General features: G+C 38.9%; 1 protein-coding gene across 1 annotated transcript in view; it reads left to right on the top strand.

Annotated features, from left to right (window-relative positions):
* The window catches only part of LOC110163389 (olfactomedin-like protein 2A), a 47,199-nt gene that overhangs the window by 17,585 nt on the left and 9,561 nt on the right, over window positions 1-20,053 (top strand). The window contains exons 2-5 of the mRNA XM_020928343.2: window positions 2,905-3,168; window positions 11,942-12,049; window positions 13,507-13,677; window positions 15,585-15,825. Coding sequence (XP_020784002.2) covers window positions 2,905-3,168; window positions 11,942-12,049; window positions 13,507-13,677; window positions 15,585-15,825 — 784 coding nt within the window. The remainder of the gene's footprint in view (window positions 1-2,904; window positions 3,169-11,941; window positions 12,050-13,506; window positions 13,678-15,584; window positions 15,826-20,053) is intronic.

A 20,053-nucleotide genomic window follows, 5' to 3' on the forward strand; every position in this document is an offset into this window, starting at 1 on the left:
TCCTGGTTCAGTCCTGGTTTAATCCTGGTTTAGACCTGGTTTAGACCTGGTTTAGACCTGTTAGTCCTTTTTTAGTCCTGTTTTAGTCCTGGGATCAGTCCTGGTTCAGTTCTTGTTCAGTCCGTACGCAGCGCAAAAGTCCAGCATCGCAGTTTAAGTCTGATACACGGATTCTTAAAGCTCACAAGAGTCAATTTTATGTAATATAGGACCTTTATTTAGCTTTGTTTACATTAACCTTTAAACTTTATGTCCCTGATGTAAATATAAAAACAGAATACGCGATGGAAATATAGCCAGATACAGCGAGAAGTGAAGTAGTAGTCTAAGTTTGTAAGCCTTTTGCCTTGACTATGCTACGCAGTGCTTTTAGGAATCCTCATAAATTCTCATTTATCTCCGGTTGTCCCTTTTTGAAGTACATATATTTTCAATGCATCTTACATAAGCAGTTCAAAAACCTAATTCACATGGGAGTATAATTTATGCTTTTCATAATCCTCACCTGATGTTTTCAATAAATCCAAGCCATATCTTTTGCAGAGTACAAACTAAGTCATTTTCAAGGTCCTATGTTACACAAAATGGATTCTTGTGAGCTTTAAGCCGTGTTATAAAACATACCCGGAGTTGTGTTTTGTTTCATTCACACAAGTTTGAGTAATCCTTTATTATTATCTCCAAAACTCAAAATGATCTCTTCCACCTTGTAGTTTTCAATTTATCAGCTCCTTACTTCCTTTTAGTTCAGGAGAAGTTGGCAATTCCAGGGGTGAAAGTATTTAAATGATTCTAGTGAAGGTGTATGGAGTTTAAAAACACAGTGGAGCACATGGAGAGAAAAGAGCTAAGCCTAAATATGCAGGATTTGTATGTTAAATGTGTAAACGAAACAAAACACAACTCCAGATAAGTTTGTGATGAAGAAACAACATTATATCGTAGATCAGAAACTGGAGTAACAGAGGCTTTTTTTTTTTAAACAATGTCAACAGATATACCTCTTTACCATTCCATCAGCAGGCGGTAAATCGAGAGAGGTTTTTGAGTGAAAGTTGTGGGTCAGTTGATGCCAGGCTCTTCATCCTGTTTGTGGACTGTGCCAAGGCCCTCGTGTGCAACAATAGAGTCCCACGTCTGATGGTAACGCTCTACTTTAATGGGATTTGAGTCAAGACAGGATGCATGTGGTTGCCTCTCCAGATCACTTTCCTTCCTTTGCTTTGTTTTTGTATAAATAAAAAAAAAAGATTTGTTATTCAGGGAGGTCCAACAGGGAGTGAATGGAAGAAGTGAGTCCAGGTACAGTTTATGGGAACAAACAATACAAGCTCGAATGTGGTGGGTGTGTTTTTGAAGTTAAGATGACAAAATAGGTTGACGTAGGATTGGCTGATGTACAATAGGAATTTCATTAACTTTTTTGAGACATTTGAGGTGAATACTTTCTTAAATATGCATCATTATTGTCTTCAAATGTGAAAAACAGAACTAGTTTAGTGATTTTAAAGAGCTTGCAGAGGTCCAAGTCCAAGTTGTTCATCACTTACCTTATGCATTTCTCTCTTCCAAATGATTCACCGTGATGAGTTTATGAATATTTCACAACTCTGCAGGAGGCCAGACTGGAGTTTTGCCATCGCGGTAATGCTAAGAATAACTAGCATGCTAAAAGTGCACTTCCTGATTCTTAGAAATGCAGACAGCACGCAGTGATCTCATTATATTACTCATTACTAAGAGTTGTTGCAATATATCTTTACTTCGGTAAAACACATTTTGCTCAACTAAACAGAAAGAAATCGAGTGTAGCCACTTTAATAGCCTGATTCATCAGCTGGTTTCACTTCACGGAAACCGTCTGACCTCGCAGCATTAGAATTCGTTTGCTCGATGGTAAGTGGGTACTTTTATGATTTAACCAATCGCTGCTATTTGGTCGTGACATATGTAATGCGCCGCTAACGGGGCTAAGTGGTAAAACTTTCCCAAATCCTGTAGGAAGAAGGGCAATGACGTATTTCCCCTTGATAAAATTCACCAAACATTCTTTTTGTTCCGGCTTTAAATCCTCAATCTCAGGAATTGTTGCCGACACAGAATGTATGGCTCTTCGCTGATTGGCTGGTGCCTGAATTTGCACTTCCGAGGTTTTTGCGAACCGTCTAGTGTATTCTGATTCCTGACCTAGTCGCTGGAAAGAAATGAAATTGAGCAGAGGCACTAGGTGGTGCCAGCCTGGCTTCCACTTTTATGCCTCAGTGTCACAATTCATATTAACACCAACAAACATTTTTACAAGAGTTTTTTTTGTTACCATTTTCTATAAATCAATCAACTTTATTTACAGAGCAATATAACAATATAAGAGAGATATTAACCATGACTATTCTGCACTACAGAGGCAAAAGACCATAACTCGCCAGAGTGTGAAACTGAGAAAAATGACTTCAAAGTTTCTGTTTTGTCCAGACATAAGTATAATAGGTCGGGCTTCCAAAATGTGACAACTAGTTGCTATAATGAAGAAATATTTGTATGCGAAAAAATATTGAGGCAAAAGGCAGTAAGTGACACTGTGTTTGTACGACTCCTTGTTTTTGGCATATGATACAAAGGCAGAGTACAGTCACTGCCAAATAATGGTCAAAGGTAAATTTTGAGCTCAATATTTTTCACGATATTTATTCACATGATAAAGGAGGGCTCAAATACCCCAAAATGACATTAACTCATTTTTGACCAAACATGGGATAGATTTATATTTCCATAACAGTAAAATAAATTTGGCATTTGAAAATATTACTACAGATTGCAAGCCTCTGTTGACTTTTTCAAATAGCACTTGTCAGTTTTTGCAAATGTACTTTTCCAATACTAACCTCCCATTTCTCCATATGACAGGTGTTTGGTGAGACGGAGCCAGTGCGGATGACTTCGGAGGGCTCGGACTGCAGGTGTAAGTGCATCATGAGGCCTCTGTCCAGGGACGCGTGTGTGCGTTTGAAGAGCGGGGCGGTGCGCGTGGAGGACTTCTACACGGTGGAGACGGTCAGCTCCGGCTCGGACTGCAAATGCTCCTGTACGGCCCCCCCCTCCTCCCTCAACCCCTGCGAGAACGAGTGGAAGATGGACAGACTCAAGAAGCAGGCGCCAGAGCTACTCAAGGTCAGATAGTATAGATTCTTTATATGGAAGATCTTTTGTTTTCATCAGATTTTGAAAGCGAGGAGTGGGGGTGCTCCTGCGTTATTGTTGGGGGGTTGTTTTTTTTGCAAACTGGGTGCACTGAGGCATCTATTTCGGGTTAATAAGACCAATCGAGACCAAGTTCTGTCCGAGAGCACTGGGTCCCGAGACTTAGACAAAACCAAGACCGCCGATGTTCAAGCCTGAGACAAGACCAAGACTTTTAAAGGTCGAGCCCGAGACAAAACCAAGACCACGGCCCATCGAGACCAAATTGAAAATTTATTATTTTGGCACATACTGTATCTGTCCCCATTCTATCTGATTCATGTTCATTTAGGCATAAAATAAGCCAAACAAACTCTACTGCAGTTAAACACTCTTCTCTACTTTTTTGGACCCTCACCCACAGTTTGAGAACCCATTTTTTAAGATAGTTTCCACTGGCACTTTACAGAAAACTGCTTCGAAGTGAAAAAGTGGGCAGGATTTTTAAAACGTTTTTTTCAAATTCCTCACTGGAGTTACATTCTCTTACTGGTTTTACAGTGGTATTTAGGAGCCTCTGCACATTTACCAAACCGCACGCACATCACAAACTTCAGCCCACATGTCGCAGTAGGTCTGCACTGTGCCGTAGGCCTGCTGTGCCGACACTGTAGCATAAATTATGATAAGTTTTTGCTTCGCGGTTTCCCTTCAAATCAGCGCAACCGGCCGATGTGTGCTATACACGGGGAGAGAGAGCGTGAAAAAGTGAGGAGTGGCACGCTGACATAAGACAAAAAAAAAAAAAAAAAGACAGGTACAAGGTTTTAAAAAGTTTAACCTGCCCTGTGATACACGCTGATACGCAACAGGATGGTTTGAAGCACCGGTCCGAGTTTATTGCCAACAGCAGCGGCCGTAATGAAATATGTTCGCCCCCATCCCCAAAACTTTTCTCATCTAATCTACACGATTCATGTACTTCACCTGTTTTGGCTTCAAAACACAGAATTTCACCAAAAGATGAGAGATTTTTATGCCTGTTAAAGGTGCACTATAACTTTTTGGTTGGAGGTCCGTCACCTGCTTGTTGCTATGGATATGTCATTGCTCCGCCTGGAATGTTCCACAGTATGACATTAAACAACTCTACTTTACATTTACTCAATTACAAGTGGGTTTATAGCTAAAAATACCTAGAAAAACAGGCATTTTGACTGTGAGTGGAGTCGCCTCTCCAGAGATCTGACCTGTAACTTGGTTCTGGTTTGGTTTTCATAAAGATAGAAAGGTTTAATACCATACTGTGAAACATTCCAGACAAAATAATAACATCTCCATGGAGACAAGCATTTGACGGTTGAATTCGAGGGCTTGAAAATATATGTGCTGAATATTTACATTTATTTTATTATTTATTTTTATTTTAATTTGAAACATACTGAAAAAGTATACTTAAAATTTCAACAAAAATTCAGAATAAAAAAATTATTCAAAATCAGCGGTATTTAAAATTCAAAATCTGATGGAATAAGTTATCTTCCATCTCCTAAGTTGTGTAGTTGGTTAATCAGTTGGTGATGTTTGAGTCGACCGATATTACTTCACAAATTGTTTTTATTTAGATTATGAGGATTTATATGGGACAACAGCAGAAAGGAGAAGAAAAGACGTGAGATGGTTAAAGATTTGGGAGTTTAATCTTAATCCTTTTGACACGTAAATACACTTCTGAGTACTTTTCTGTATAAATGGTTGTTTTTACATTTCTTTTTCAGTTTTTTGGACGACTGAGCGATTTCACAAACACTCTGTAAAGGGAAATCTCCGTACAGCCCCCCACCCACACATACATAATAACTAAACTCTATTATTATATCCTATCAGCCAACTCAAACATAAAACAATGCCTTGCCTAACAACTGTGCAGGTCATACAAACACATCTTGCAAAATTTAATTGCTACCATTTTATAGACACAGGCACATTTTCCTAATCCAATCTGTGAATAGGCTGCATGTGTCCAGGGAGGCTGATGACACATTAGGGTGGAGGGCATGTTTTCTCTGTAAACTATAACACAACATGAGAGAGTACAAACGAAATACAGTGTTTTATCAGAATTTGAGCAAGTCATTTTATTGGTACTTAAATCTGTACCTGATTTAAAACTTGGAAAAACAGAACAAATGCATTTTCACGGTCTGAAGTGATCCGAAGTTAATCCTCACTTACCTCATATGTTCCGAGCATCTAAATTTTTCACCGCGATGACTTTATTGGGGTTTTTCACAATTCTCAGAGACCAAGAGTGGCAGTAAAAAAATAACAACAACTAGCATGCTAAAGTGCACTTCCTGATTATTGGTTTCTTTCTAATTAGATGCAGACAACACGCGGTAGACTTATTTTGACGTCAAAGCTCACAACAACTAGGATGCTAACACACACTTCCTGAATTTTGGTTACTTTCTAATTAGATGCAGAGTGTGGATCGGGCCGATTTTTTCAGTTCAAGACCGGCTCTTGTCCGACAGAGCAGTGATCAAATCCGAACCGAGCCCGATAGGCATTAAGATATTTGTGTTCGAGTGCGACCGAGCCCGACACAATTATAATCTCACTATTTTCATCGGCCTAATGACACACGTAGGATATTGTTTGTGTGGAGAGTTCGATTTTATCAAGCAACTGAAAAAAGCACACACAGATGAGCGCACACACGGAACAACAAGTGCACAAGAGGCCGGGCCCAGTCATGGTAGCTAAACAATTTAAATGAAATTAACATGAGAATACCAGAACAGCAGAACAAAATCCAAAACATTCAGAGTTAGCTATACCTACATAATAGCCTAAGCTGTTTTTAATTTTACATTTCAAATGTCTTATTGCTCTGATGTGTCCAAATCCGACCCGAGCCCAAACATATTTGTCTGAGTCTGACCGAGCCTGTCGGATTTCGATGGATCCCATCGGCCTTCTGTCGAGTTTCCATTCTCTAGCAGACAACATGCAGCAGACTTATTTTGTCATTAAAGATAACAACAACTAGCATGCAGACACACACTTCCTGTCAATGGTTACTTTCTAATTAAATGCAGACAACACGCAGCAGACTTATTTTGACATTAAGATAACAACAAGTAGCATGTTAAGGCGCACTTCCTGTCATTGGTTACTTTCTAGTTAAATGCAGACAACACACAGCAGACTTTTTTTGACATAAAGCTAACAACAACTAGTATGTTAAAGCGCACTTCCTGTCTGTGATTGGTTACTTTCTAATTCAATGCAAACAGCAGGCAGCAGACTTATTTTGACATTGGAGATAACAACAACTAGCATGTTAAAGCGCACTTCCTGTCATTGGTTACTTTCTAATTAAATGCAGACAACACGCAGCAGACTTATTTTGACATTAAATATAACAACAACTAGCATGCTGACACGCAGTCCCTGTCATTGGTTACTTTCTAATGAAATACAGACAACACGCAGCAGCACTTATTTTGACATTGGAGATAACAACAACTAGCATGTTAAAGCACACTTCCTGATTATAGATTGGTTCCTAATTAGACGCAGACGGCACGCAGCAGACTCATTTTCATCTCAAGAGCCGCTTATTCAACACAGCTGTACTAGGGCAAGACAAATTTTGCTCAAATACAAGGGAAAAACAGGAGCATTAAAGGTGCACCGTGTAACTTTTTGGTTGGGACTTCGTCACTTGTTTGTTTCTATGGATATGTCACTCTCTGCCTGGAATGTTCCACAGTATGACATTGAACAGTTCTACCTTTATTTCCTTCATTTATTCAATTACAGGTGGTTTTATAGCTCTAAAATTCCTAGATACACAGATCTGACGTGTAACTTGGTCTGGTTTGGTCTCCGTGATGATAGAAAGGTTTAATGCCATACTGCGAAACATTCCAGACAAAGCAATAACACCTCCAACGGACCCTTCACCAGAAAACTTACACAATGCAAAGAACTAAATATAACTAAGAGATTTTAGAAAGATTTTTGGACTTAATGTAACTTCTGTGCTTTAAAAAACACCATATACCACCTCTGTTCGGTGTATTTCAAAAGCCAGTGAGTTACTTTACTGCTCTGTCCATTAAAGTCTGGCTCCAGTAGCTTCAAAGTCCAATTATTTCTTTATAACGGCGATATCACAATTCATTGGTCCATTACTTTTACTGCTAAGCGCTTCTGCAACTGTACCTGAGGCCTATATACTGAACAGGTCAGACAGCAGGGCCATATGGTCTTGTAGCCATTATAGCATTTATTAAAGATATAGATAAGATAAAATAATGCATTAACGATGGCGGGCTTTTTATTTTTATGAGCCATTTGTGTAATCTTGGTTTAATCCTAGTTTTGATCTCATTTAGTTTAGGTTAAGTTCAAATCTGTAAATCATTGTCCAATCCAGTTTTAGTACTGGTGGGAGGTCTTCTACTTCTCAGTGGTGATTTTATTACTTTTTCTGGAATGTTCCACAGTAGGGCATTTAACGTATCTACAGTAGCTTGCATTTATTTATCACAGAGGTTTTTAAAATACCTTGAAATTCATGCATTTGTGAGCGGGGTCACCTCTCCACTAGCCTGATTCTTCAGCCGGTTTGACTTCGTTTCACTTCGTACAAACCGTTTGACCTCGCAGCCTTAGATTTCATTCGCTTGACGGTAGGCGGGTACTTTCTATCATTTAACCAAACGCTGCTATTTGGTCGTGACTTATGTAATGCGCCGCTAAAGGGGATAACTGGTATATTAAGCTTTTCCCAAATCCCATAGGAAGAAGGGCAATAATGTCTTTCCCCTTGATGAAATTAACCAAACATTCTCTTTGGTCCGGCTTTAAATCTTCGATCTCGGGATTCGTTGACAACACTGAATATATCACTCTTCGCTGATTGGCTGGTGCCCGAACTTGCACTTCTGGGGTTTTTGCGAACCGTCTAGTGTATTTTGATTCCTGACCTAGTCGCTGGAGAGAAATGAAATTGAGCGGAGGCTCTAGGTGGCTCCAGCCTGGCTACCTCTCCACAGCTGTGACCTGTAACTTGGCATGAATGCGCCGATTACTTTTCTCTATGGAAACAGATTTAGGTTATAGGTTTAATGCCATACTATGGAACATTCAAGGTCAAGCAGTCACAACCCCATGGAGACAAACAGGTGGCAGACTTTCCACTAGAAACGATACGTAGTGCACCTTTAAGTTGTAGATCAGTTATGGTGTATCCACTCTTATCCAGTCTAAAAGTTGAGTTTTGAGTCCAAGTTTTAATTTTGGTCTAGACCAGATTTAGTCCTATTCCGACTACCATAATTCAGTACATATGGTCTCAATATTTTGAACATAGCCTTGTGGTATACATTATGATGAGAGTTTAGAGTCTCACATGCAAATCATGTAATGAAAGGTTTATGAGAGCGCTGATAAAAATATATTGTTTTGTATTGAGATAGTCTTTAGCCATTTAGGTCATTCATAGGTCAGTAATGATTTTAAGATGTTGTCATATATCATACAGCTGTCTTCATTTCAACTCTGGCTTTACATGGAAGACATAAAACATTCACTATTGTATTCCTGAATAGATTAAGTAAGTTGAATGTTGGATCTTGGTTTTATTATGCTCCTTTCCTGCATTAGGGTTGTCAGAAGTATAGAAAAACAGATACTAATCAATAATAAAATTTGAACTGAAACTAGATACTTATTTGAACAAGTATTGATATGAAAACCAAATAATCCATCCATTTTCTTCCGCTTATCTGGGGCTGAGTCGTGGGGGCAGAAGTCTAAGCAGGGACTCCTAAACTTCCTTCACCCCGGACACTTCCTCCAGCTCCTCTCACGGGACCCCAAGGCGTTCCCAGGCCAGCAGAGAGACATAGTCCCTCCAGCATGTCCTGGGTCTTCCCCGGGGCCTCCTTCCGGTGGGACCTGCCCGGAACACCTCCCGAGGAAGGCGCCCAGGAAGCATCGGGAACAGATGCCCCAGCCACTTTAGCTGACTCCTCTCGACGTGGAGGAGAGCTCCTTCCGTGTGACGGAGCTCCTCACCCTATCTCTAAGGGTGCGTCTAGCCACCCTGCGGAGGAAACTCATTGTGGCCGTGTGTCTCCGCAATCTCGTCCTTTCGCACATTACTCAAAGCTCATGATCAGAGCTGAGGGGAGGAACATAGATTCATCAGTAAATCGAGAGCTTTACCTTTTGATTTGTCAACACTGCACCGATCCGCCTGTCAATCTCACGCACCATGCTCCCCTCACTCATGAACAAGACCCCGTGATACTTGAACCATGGCCTCGGACTGATCAGCTCCTCCAAAACCTCAAAAACCAAATAATATTACAAGATATTACAAGAATATTACTAAAACTGAACCTTTCCTGAATAGCTAGATTGATCTTGAGCTGTATCAGAACAAGTTTAAGACCGCTTTAACTAGTATACGCCCAAGGACCACTGTGGAAGACTTGGAGAACTAAGGGATTACACAGATATAACTCCGCACGGTAATATAAAAAGTATTACAATTTAATGTTGAAAATAAAACAAAATAACATTCTGTTGTCTAAAGAAAGAGTGGTATCAGAATCGGTACTGAATATTGAATATAAAGTTTGAAATTTAGTATCGTGCCAAAACTAACCTGCGTACCATCTCCTCTCCTCCCATGCAAACTCTCGGCAGTAAAAGCTCCATGTGGGACTCAAGCTGCTTCCAGATGTGCTGCTATAGGCCCAGCTAACAGCACATGTATATTTACAGGGCAAACCCAGGGCAACTTGTACATTAGTTGGACTCGGAGTGACCCCATTCCCAAGAGTCTGGGTCAATACAGTGGAAGTAAATGAAAGCAAATGTTTAGACAGGGTTTGGCCATCTGTTTACTTCTGGGATTGATTTTTGGCTAAGCTTGGTTTATTTAGTTCTGGTTTAGTTTATCACTGTCTGGATTTTGGTAACTTCTGAAATTAGTTTGGTGTTACATCTAATCCTGTCTTTTTCTGGTTATACTTCTCTACTTAAGTTCTGGTTTATATTATATGAGGCAATAATGGTTAGGTCTGGTTTAGTTCTGATTTTGATTTCCTCAAATTGTTATTATAGAGATTTTGTCATACAATTCCTGGTATTTGTTAACCACTATTTTGTATTGTCTTCTATTAGACTGTATTAGATTAAGTGGTTCTGACATCTTACTTACTGTCAGAATTACTGTTATAATTACTTATACTTTGAGGCCAGTTTTGTCATGATTGACTTGGTTTGGTCCTGTTCTAATCTCTGTTTAGTGTTGGTTTAGTCTAGATTTAGTTCTGGTTTAGTCCCAGTTTTGGTGAGGTAAATGTGCAGGTATGAGCGCACCCTTAGTCCTGCTGTAGACTTGGTTTGGTCCTATTCTAGTCACTGTTTTGTCCCAGTCTAGTCCAGATTTAGTCCTGGTTTAGTCCCAATTTTAATGTTGGTAAATGTGCAAGTATGAGCGCACCCTTAATCCTGCTGTAGACTTGGTTTGGTCCTGCTCTAGTCCAGGTTTTGTCCTTGTTTAGTCCCAGTTTTGATGTGGTGAATGTGAAAATGTGAGCACACCCTTAGTCCTGATGTAGACTTGGTTTGGTCCTGTTCTAGTCTAGATTTAGTCTTGGTTTCGTCCCAGTTTTGATGTGGTGAATTTAAAAGTGTGAGCGCAGTCTTAGTCCTGATGTAGACTTGGTTTGGTCCTGCTCTAGTCCCTGTTTTGTCCTGGTCAAGTTCAGATTTAGTCCTAGTTTAGACCCAGTTTTGATGTTGTGGATGTGAATGTGTGAGCACACCCTTCATCCTAATGTAGACTTGGTTTGGTCCTGTTCTAGTCCCTGTTTAGAGTTTATTTAGTCCAGATTTAGTCCTGGTTTAGTCCCAGTTTTGGTGTGATGAATGTGAAAGTGTGAGCACACCCTTAGTCCTGACGTAGACTTGGTTTGGTCCTGTTCTAGTCTTTGTTTAGAGTTGGTCTAGTCCAGGTTTTGTCCTGGTTTAGTCCCAGTTTTGATGTTGTTAATGTGAAAGTGTGCACCCTTAGTCCTGATGTTGACTTGGTTTGGTTCTGTTCTAGTCCAGGTTTAGTTTCTGGTTTAGTTCTAGTTTAGTCCCAATTTTGATGTGGTGAATGTGCAACTATAAATTCACTCTTACTCCTCTTAACCCTCTGTTGTCTTATTTTAGACAAAATGTATTGATCCACAATGGAAATTATTTGGACACAGTAGCTCACACATCACAATATAATATAAAAACAAAGAGCAAAAATATAAATGGTGATAATACATTCAAAATAAGTAGCAAAAATAACAAGAGACTGGTGTCAAATAAGACATAGTTATATAAATGTATAAGCCATAATTATATCAGTTTTGCCCTTGTTTATTGCAGTCCATTCTGTGTTTTTCTACTCCTGTTTTGATCTTGGTTTCATCTTATTTAGTCTTGATGCTTAGTTTGATCCTGTTCTAGTCCGGGTTCAGTCCAGATCCAGGCCCCTACATTAACACAATAGATGATAGACTCCTCTCTAGCTGCTCTCTTGAGTGGAAGTCAATAGAACCAAATGTTTGGGAAGTGCACTTAGCCTAATGCGGTTCCTGCTTGGGCAAACAGAGGTGCGTTAAGATGTCAGAGTGTTTGGGATGTAGTGATTGATGTTTTTCCTCTTTCTCCCTGTTTTCTTTCTAATGAGCAGCTGCAGACCATGGTGGACCTACTGGAAGGAACTCTCTACAGCATGGATATGCTAAAGGTCCACTCGTACATCAACAAAGTGATGTCCCAGATGAACACGCTGGAGGAGGTAAGGCCTGGCTGTGGAATAACAAAAGCCATTGATTATGTATATGTATTGATTATCTAAATGTATAGCGAGAAGTGGGTCTTTAAAGATTAGTATAATTCTCTAATTTTGACTTAAATTGGTGGGATTCTAGCTATTGAAAATATAAATCTATAAGCAATTTGCGAGGAAAAATATATTGAAAATTTAAGGAAGTAGAGTAAACACACTGCTGATATCGCACTAGGGAGAATTCTGTCCAAAAGTTTGGCACAATTTACACTAAGAAACATATTTTTTTTGATACTTGAAACATGATTTCAACAAAATAAAGGTGTTTTGTTATAGTTGTATTTATCAGATAATAATTTCTATGTACATTTGAGGAAAAAATGGCCAAACAAGTGTGAATGTTTTTGCAAAAATCTTAAAAACAATGATATTAACTGTGTTTAAGTATAATTAGTAGTCTGACCTGTCATAAGCACTTTTAAGTCTGTGTACACACTTGGCTGCGTTCTGTCTGATCCCGGTTACTCCTACTTTAGTCTTCATTTTGATGTGGCTGGTGGGTATTTATCACATTGTGGCGACTAAAATGAGGTCCCGCTGACGTAAATCTTTTATCATTAGATCAACAAAATAATTTGAAGTTCCTATATGAGTTAAATAAGATAATGATTGGCGGTTTAGGGTTATGGTCAGGATCAGTTGCCAAGAAACATGGAAGCCCAACATGTGTGTATGTGTACAAGTAATAATGCAGGCTTAAGGGGTATTTTGTACACAAGGAAAAAAGTATTACTTTATTAACAAGTAATGCCGAAGTTAAGACTACAGTTGTTTTATGTTTTTGTCTTTCTTATTCTGTAAAGCACTTTGAATTTGTGTATGACTATTGTGTACTACTACTACTACTACTACTACTACTACTACTACTACTACTACTACTGCTACTACTTGCTACTACTACTACTACTACTACTGCTACTACTACTACTGCTACTATTACTACTGCTACTACTACTACTACTATTACTACTACTATACTACTACTATACTACTACTACTACTACTACTACTACTACTATTACTACTACTACTACTACTACTACTATTACTACTACTACTACTACTACTATTACTACTGACTACTACTACTACTACTACTACTACTACTACTACTTACTACTATTACTACTACTACTATACTACTACTACTACTACTACTACTACTACTATTACTATTACTATTTCTACTACTACTATTATTACTATTACTCTTTCTACTACTACTACTACTACTACTACATCTAATATAATCACTGGTATTATGACTTCATAAGTATAGCAGTCACACCAAACTTTTAACAGCTTTTCTCGGTTCCAAAATATGTTTACCTTAAAACTTTGTTGATTATATTTTAGAAAATCCGTGTCTTACCAAAATGATGATATGACTGACTTTTCTCTTTTAGACAATCAAGACCAATCTGACGAGGGAGAATGAGTTTGTGCGTGACAGCATGCAGAGTCTCACCAACCAGTTCAAAAGATACGAGAACTACTCCAACATCATGATGAGCATCAAGAAGGAGCTGTCGGGCCTCAGTCTCCAGCTGCTGCAGAAGGACGAGAACAAAGCACAGGTAAATAATAAATACATCTATATCAGTTATAATACACATGGAAAACGTATAGAGACATGTTCAGACTACTCACCTTATTCTGGAAGTTGACGTGAGCTCCGCCATCATCATTCGAGTTGTATTATTTTGCTCCTGCTCTTGACAACAGATAAGATCAATATGGACTACAAACCCATTTCAAACCCCCCCAAGAGAATCAGAGAAGTTTTGACTTGTTGCTGCACATGAAAAATTTACATTTTACACAAATGAATCTACTTTATGTCATGTTTTAGCTAAATTCTCCATTGAAATGAATGAGATCCTCGTTTAACCAGAAGTGCGACCACAAGAAAGTGCAGTTTAGAAGCGTTCATGGTCGGGGCAGAATAATGTGAATCCTTAATTGTTATTTTAATGTGACCTTTATATTGGCCTGTTTAAAGTCAACCTTCCCTTAGCCAACTTTGGGACCTCAACTTACTAGACAGATAGATGGTCTTTCTTCAAGTGTGCCTAAAATAGCTGAATAAAAAAATGTTTACACTGATTATTTAAAAGCCAACCAAACATGGAAATCCTACCAGCAAATGTTGGAGATATATTTAGACATTTAAAGGGCCCATCTCATGCAAAATCAACTTTTCAGAGCTTTCTACCTTCTAAGAGTGATGTGCGGGCCTTGTGTATGTCGTCGAAGTGGTTTTTAGATTGATTCTGTGTTTTTTTTAAAAACAAATTGCAGCGTATTTCTTCCAACCTCCCATGTGACAATGAATTAAAGCTGCTACAATGATGAAGCAGCCAGCTACACCTATATCGCGTTTGACGTAGCAGAAAGCGCTCCGCACCTGCCGCCGTCACCTGCTCCACCGCCTCCACCCCGCATCGGCTGACACTTCCCACATGAACAACTAAACAAAAGCGACAGCATAAGCTAATTCTTATACACTGCAGTGCACATGATATAATAAGTTAATCTACTAGTGTTTATTAACTCTTTCCCCCTTGGACGCCTACTTGGAACAACCCATACATATATTAGTATGTGTGGGTTGTAGTGGCCCCCACCTATCACAGCATCTGATTACATGTGAAAAACCGAGCCAGTTGTAATGGTCGTCAAATCACGTCTTTAGTGATAAAGCGGAGGTGTCAAAAGACGTCATTAAGGAAACAAGGGGGGGTCGTCAGATGTCGTCTTCATGGGGGAAAGAGTTAATACTTTACCAATCAGTAATGTTCAGCTGATGTGGACGCGGTGCTTGAGCTTCGTGCACCTCAAAGTCCTCGTCTGATTCTGGGTCCAGCACATGTGGCTGAATGCGCTGTATTGCCATGATGAATAAAAGTTTATTCCTACGGCTATCAGGGCGCACGCCTGTCTCCCCCTCCCTCCCTGAGATGGGCGGAGGGAAGGGCGGCTCACTCAAAGCCTACGTCACGTTTGGAGGGCGGAGCCTGTGCTTTCTCAGGCCGGGGGGGGGGGGGGGGGGATGAGCAATAGCCGGACTTTCATAGTTCCTGGTCTGTGACTGACTCCAAGAAATCAGTAAGATTTCATAATTATTGTGTAATGGATGTTCCAAAACCCAAACTGTGCTTGTAAATGTGCAGAAGATACAATGTGAAAAGAGTTATTTTGCATGAGATGGGCCCTTTAACTTTTAAAATGTGATTTAGAGGAAGTTTTATTTCCATGGTTAGTGAACAAAATTTGCAAACTTTCTTTGGTGAAGTAGTGCTACATAAAACAATGAAATAATGTAGTAAAATATAAAATAAAACCAAATTAAAAGCTGTGGTATTAAATTTAAAAATATTCAAAAAGATTACAATATGGACAGAATAGTGCAAATTTCTCCTACACAAACCTGACATGAATCTAAATAAGGCAAGTTTCTTTTTTGTTTTGGTTTGTTTTCCAGGAGACTAATGATGAGAAATCCAAGGATGGTCTGAAGCTAAACAAAAAGACTCCAGTAGCAAAGCCGAATGCAAAAGCTCCTAAAGAAAAAGTCCTCAAGCCCAAGAAGGAGGTGATCAAACCTGCCAAACCACAGAAACCTGACCCCACAGCCAAAACCAAGGTCGGACACCAGCCAGGAGTGGTCCGGGGCATCACCTACTACAAGGCCACTAAGACTGACGAGGATGAGCGCAGAGAAGGTGAGAGCGCCACCTACTGGTTTAGTGTAGTTTGTATTGTGTGATTTCCTTTTTTGTAGAGTGAATGAAGGTAAGGTTTGGCAATAAAGCGAACGATATATGATATGTGATGTTGTGGTGCTAAGATGTTGGTGTGTAACTTGATGGCATATTTGTTGGTATGATTTATGGTCATGTCTCCGCCTGGTTAGTTTTGGTCTAAAACTAATTTGGTTGTGGTTTCATCCTACTTTAAAGGGCGTGACAAGATGTTTTTAGCTAAATTCTTGCCTCTGTCTTTCCTGTATTATTATATTTTATTATATTTCCTATATATATTTTAAGTTAAAAGCTCCTTTAACCTATTTAGAACCATTATATTTTAGTTCTGGTTTATGTTCCTGGCAGATTGGTCTTTGTCCACTAAATGGTCCTAGTTCAGACCTAGTCCAATTCTGATTTATTCAAGTCTCGCCTTGTCTGTCGTCTGATATATAGTAATTATCAAAAAAAAAAATCAAAACATATCATTCTACAAAAGCAGTGATGCCCAGACTTTCTTATGTGTTGCACATTATTGGCACCAAATTTGAAAAAGTTTGTAGTTTAGTACAGTGTGTCAATTATCTTTTCAAATCTGTCAACACAGAGGAAATTGTTTTTCCATTGGTAAACTGGAACTCTTTTATTGACAAAATACATTTGTTTGGTGTACGTCTCAGCAGTGTCTTGCCTCTTACATACCTTTACTTCAATCAAAAGGTTCCTCTAATGCTTTTGGGTGTGTAGCTCTTATGAATAGCTGTCTTAATCTTTTGAACACAGTGCTGTCAGGTTACATGTTCTGCCCCACACGTGAACCAGCTTAGAGGATTTTTGCACCTCTACAAACTTCGAAAACATCTGGCTGCATTTCCATAATCCTCAGGCAAGTGCAAGGAGACTCCTTTTATCAGAGCCGTCAGTCCGACTCCTAACCTGCAGGTCACCCACAAAGCCTGGCTTGAGTTAAATGTACTGCGAGGTGGCTATTGTAAAATATCCCTGCATGTAGACCACAGCATTTGTTCTGGTCTACATGAAAATTGCAAATGACGTTTGTCTAGTCACAGATTAATATAATTCTTGACACCCAATCAAACCTCTGTAATTGCACCTAAAACCAGTCTGCCCACCCAAATTCAGTAGGCTACAACCAGGCCTGATATGGACCATCATTTTTTGAAAAAGAGGAAATATTTTGGTATTTTTTCTTAAAAACCTACAGATACAGATATGTTTAATGTCATACCATGGAACATTCTAAGCAAAGCAGTAATATCTCCATGGAGATATTGTAGCATCTTTAAAGTGTAAATGTCAGGACATAATTTTATGCAAAGGTGTTCATGCAAGTTTGAAAGACAAAACATTAAATAAAGCACTCATTTTGGCATTTTAAAAGAAAAGACTCATATTCACATCTGAAGGAGTGGTGCAAGAAACATAAATGTTTAAATCATTTCATATCCATCAAAACCTTTACTAAAGCAAGAGGACTGTTACTTCAATAAAAAAAATATGATTCAGTATGTTGCTAAAAAAATACTCTGAAAGGTACAACTTCTTCCAAATGTTGCTCAAGTAAATATAATTGAATACATGTAACTGAGTACTACCCACCTCTGCTCCAGACCCCATGAAACACCTGCCTTAAATGTATTTTGTACTGAAAATGTGTCGTTAACAAATGTTAGGGTTTTTTCCAGTGTTGTATGAACATCTCACAACAAAAAGTTTGAAGTTATCACTAGAAGAATAGAAGGTAGTCTCAAGGAGGTGGCAGACACTACATCAGCAAAGTAACATAGTGCACCTTTAAGCAGTGTGGTTGAGGGTTCCATTTTTGAACCAGCCATCTGGCCATAAATTGGACATATGTTTAGCGCATATATTTGATGGACAGTGCATGTGTGAGAATTAGTGTTACACCGGACTGAAGCTGTACATCTGGGAACACAGCAGTGGATGTGCAATCCTACTCCTCAGTCTTTTTTAATACCATAATGTAGACACGCAACCACACAAAGGCAAACCAAAAACGTAATAGATTTAGTAATTGTTTTCAGAGATCGAACCAGGTCAAACGCCTGTCCGCCATTACTGGAAGTGTGAGCAGAGATTTTACTTAGAGACAAGCGAAGTTTATTTGTTTAGCACAGTTCATACAGAAAATAATTCGACGTGTTTCACAGAATAAGTCCTACATTAAAAAAGAATACATTGATTAATTCATACTTTTATAATGATTATTTATTTATTTAATTATCTATATTTTTGTTCTCCTTTGGGTCAGTTCTTGTTTAGAACTAGATCATTGCACTTGTGTAGTCTAACTTTAGACCTGGTTCGGTTCCACTTTAGACCTGTAGTCCTGTTTTAGACCTGTTAAATTTGTGAGATAGACTTTATTGGAGACCTAGGATAAACTTAAAAAAAAAAACAAAAGATGAATGAATATTGAACACAGCCGTGTCAGTTTATATAATAACTCCTTTGAACTTTACGTACGAAAATACAATAAAAATGTGCTCCCCATATGTATGCATTCTCGAGAGCCGCCATTGTTTTTTGACTTTTGACACATTTATGGCCAGACTGTGTGCTGTGTGCGAGTCACTCTCATCCCCAAGTCCCATTCACACTCTATAAAACTTGAATAGCTCTCTTAAGCCCTCCTGTTAATTTCATCCTCGGCAGTTGTTTCTCATCAGGTCCACATGTAGACACTGGGACGTGGTAGTATAGATGCGCAGATGAAGCATGTGTTTGGCAGGAGGAGACGTGGCAGCCCCTCACAGACTGACAGCAGCGTTGTCTGTTTCATGTGTAATCCTAGTTCACTGTCATTTCTATTTCCGTGGAAAGCAGAGCAGAAACATGACTTGTTACGTAAATTCAATGAAGTGGTGTAATAATCGTGAGCCTGTTCAAAGAAGTTCTGATTGTTTCGTGTATGGATGTGTTTTACAGAGAAATGCAGTTACCGAAACTTTTTTGAATTAAGGGCTGGGGTAAGAATGAAGCTTGGACAGTGGATCGAGCCCGTCGACAGAAATTTGAGGACCCGGGGCAAGAAGACTCACATGTGCCCCCCTCTAATATTAATTACTAGGGAGAGATTCCAGTTCCCCCCCCCGGAATAATAGACCTCTTTGCCCCCCCTCGACTCCTCTGAGTATAGACATGTATTTGCATAAAGTGTTAAAAGTAGGGATGCACCGATATGATGCTGTCGATATTGAACATTTTCATGGATCGGTTCTACGATATTGGTTCAGTCAGTATTCCCACTTAGGACTATAAATTGGTGTAATAAAACAATATACTGGACAATGTAAGCCTAAAACACCTCATATTTTTTTGTTGTTTGTCAAAGTTTTGTCAAAGTTTTGTATTTACATTAAAGGTGCACTATGTAACTTTTTGTTTGGTTGCCTGGAATGTTCTACAGTATGACATTAAGCAGCTATACCCTGCATTTATTCAATTACAGGTGGAAAAATACAGAGAAAAAATGGGATTCTGACTGTGAGCATGGTTGAGTCTCCACAGATCTGACCTGTAACTTGGTCTGATTTCGTCTCCATGAAGATTGAAGGGTAATACCATACTGTGAAACATTCCATACAAAGCAATGGCATTTCCATGGAGAAAAGCACCACAAAAGTTACACAATGCACCTATAAATGACAAATAACAGTGACAAAAAACATTGATGTTTTTTTTTTTTTTAACCAAAAGCTGTTTGTGTTTGAAGAAAATAAATTATGTTTTTGGCCTCTGCTCTGGTATGGGTTGATATCGGGGATCAGCAGATACTAAAAGCAAAAGTATCAATATTGGTATCGAAACAGAAAAAGCTGGATAGAAGCATCCATAGTTGAAATAACAACTTAGTTATTTTGATTTAAGGGTCTTTATCAACAATTTTAGGAATTATCAGGTGGAATGGAGCTTGGACAGTGGAGACGTGTAGTTACTTAAAGAGTTAAACATAGGGATGCACTGATACGATGATGGTATGAGATATCAGCGCCAATATTGAACATTTTGGTGGATCAGATCAGATATTGGTTTTCGTGTTGGCCTATAAATTGGTAAAATAAGACAGATTTACCAGCTGCTCTTTACTAAACACTTTTGGATATTTTTTTTATCTTATGCTACTTGTGTTTAAAGGAAATTAATTATATTTCCAGTCTCTGCC

The sequence above is a fragment of the Boleophthalmus pectinirostris genome, unplaced genomic scaffold (genome assembly GCF_026225935.1).
Source record: "Boleophthalmus pectinirostris isolate CB_2022bp ecotype Guang Dong unplaced genomic scaffold, ASM2622593v1 HiC_scaffold_4, whole genome shotgun sequence".
Classification (NCBI taxonomy): Eukaryota; Metazoa; Chordata; class Actinopteri; order Gobiiformes; family Gobiidae; genus Boleophthalmus; species Boleophthalmus pectinirostris.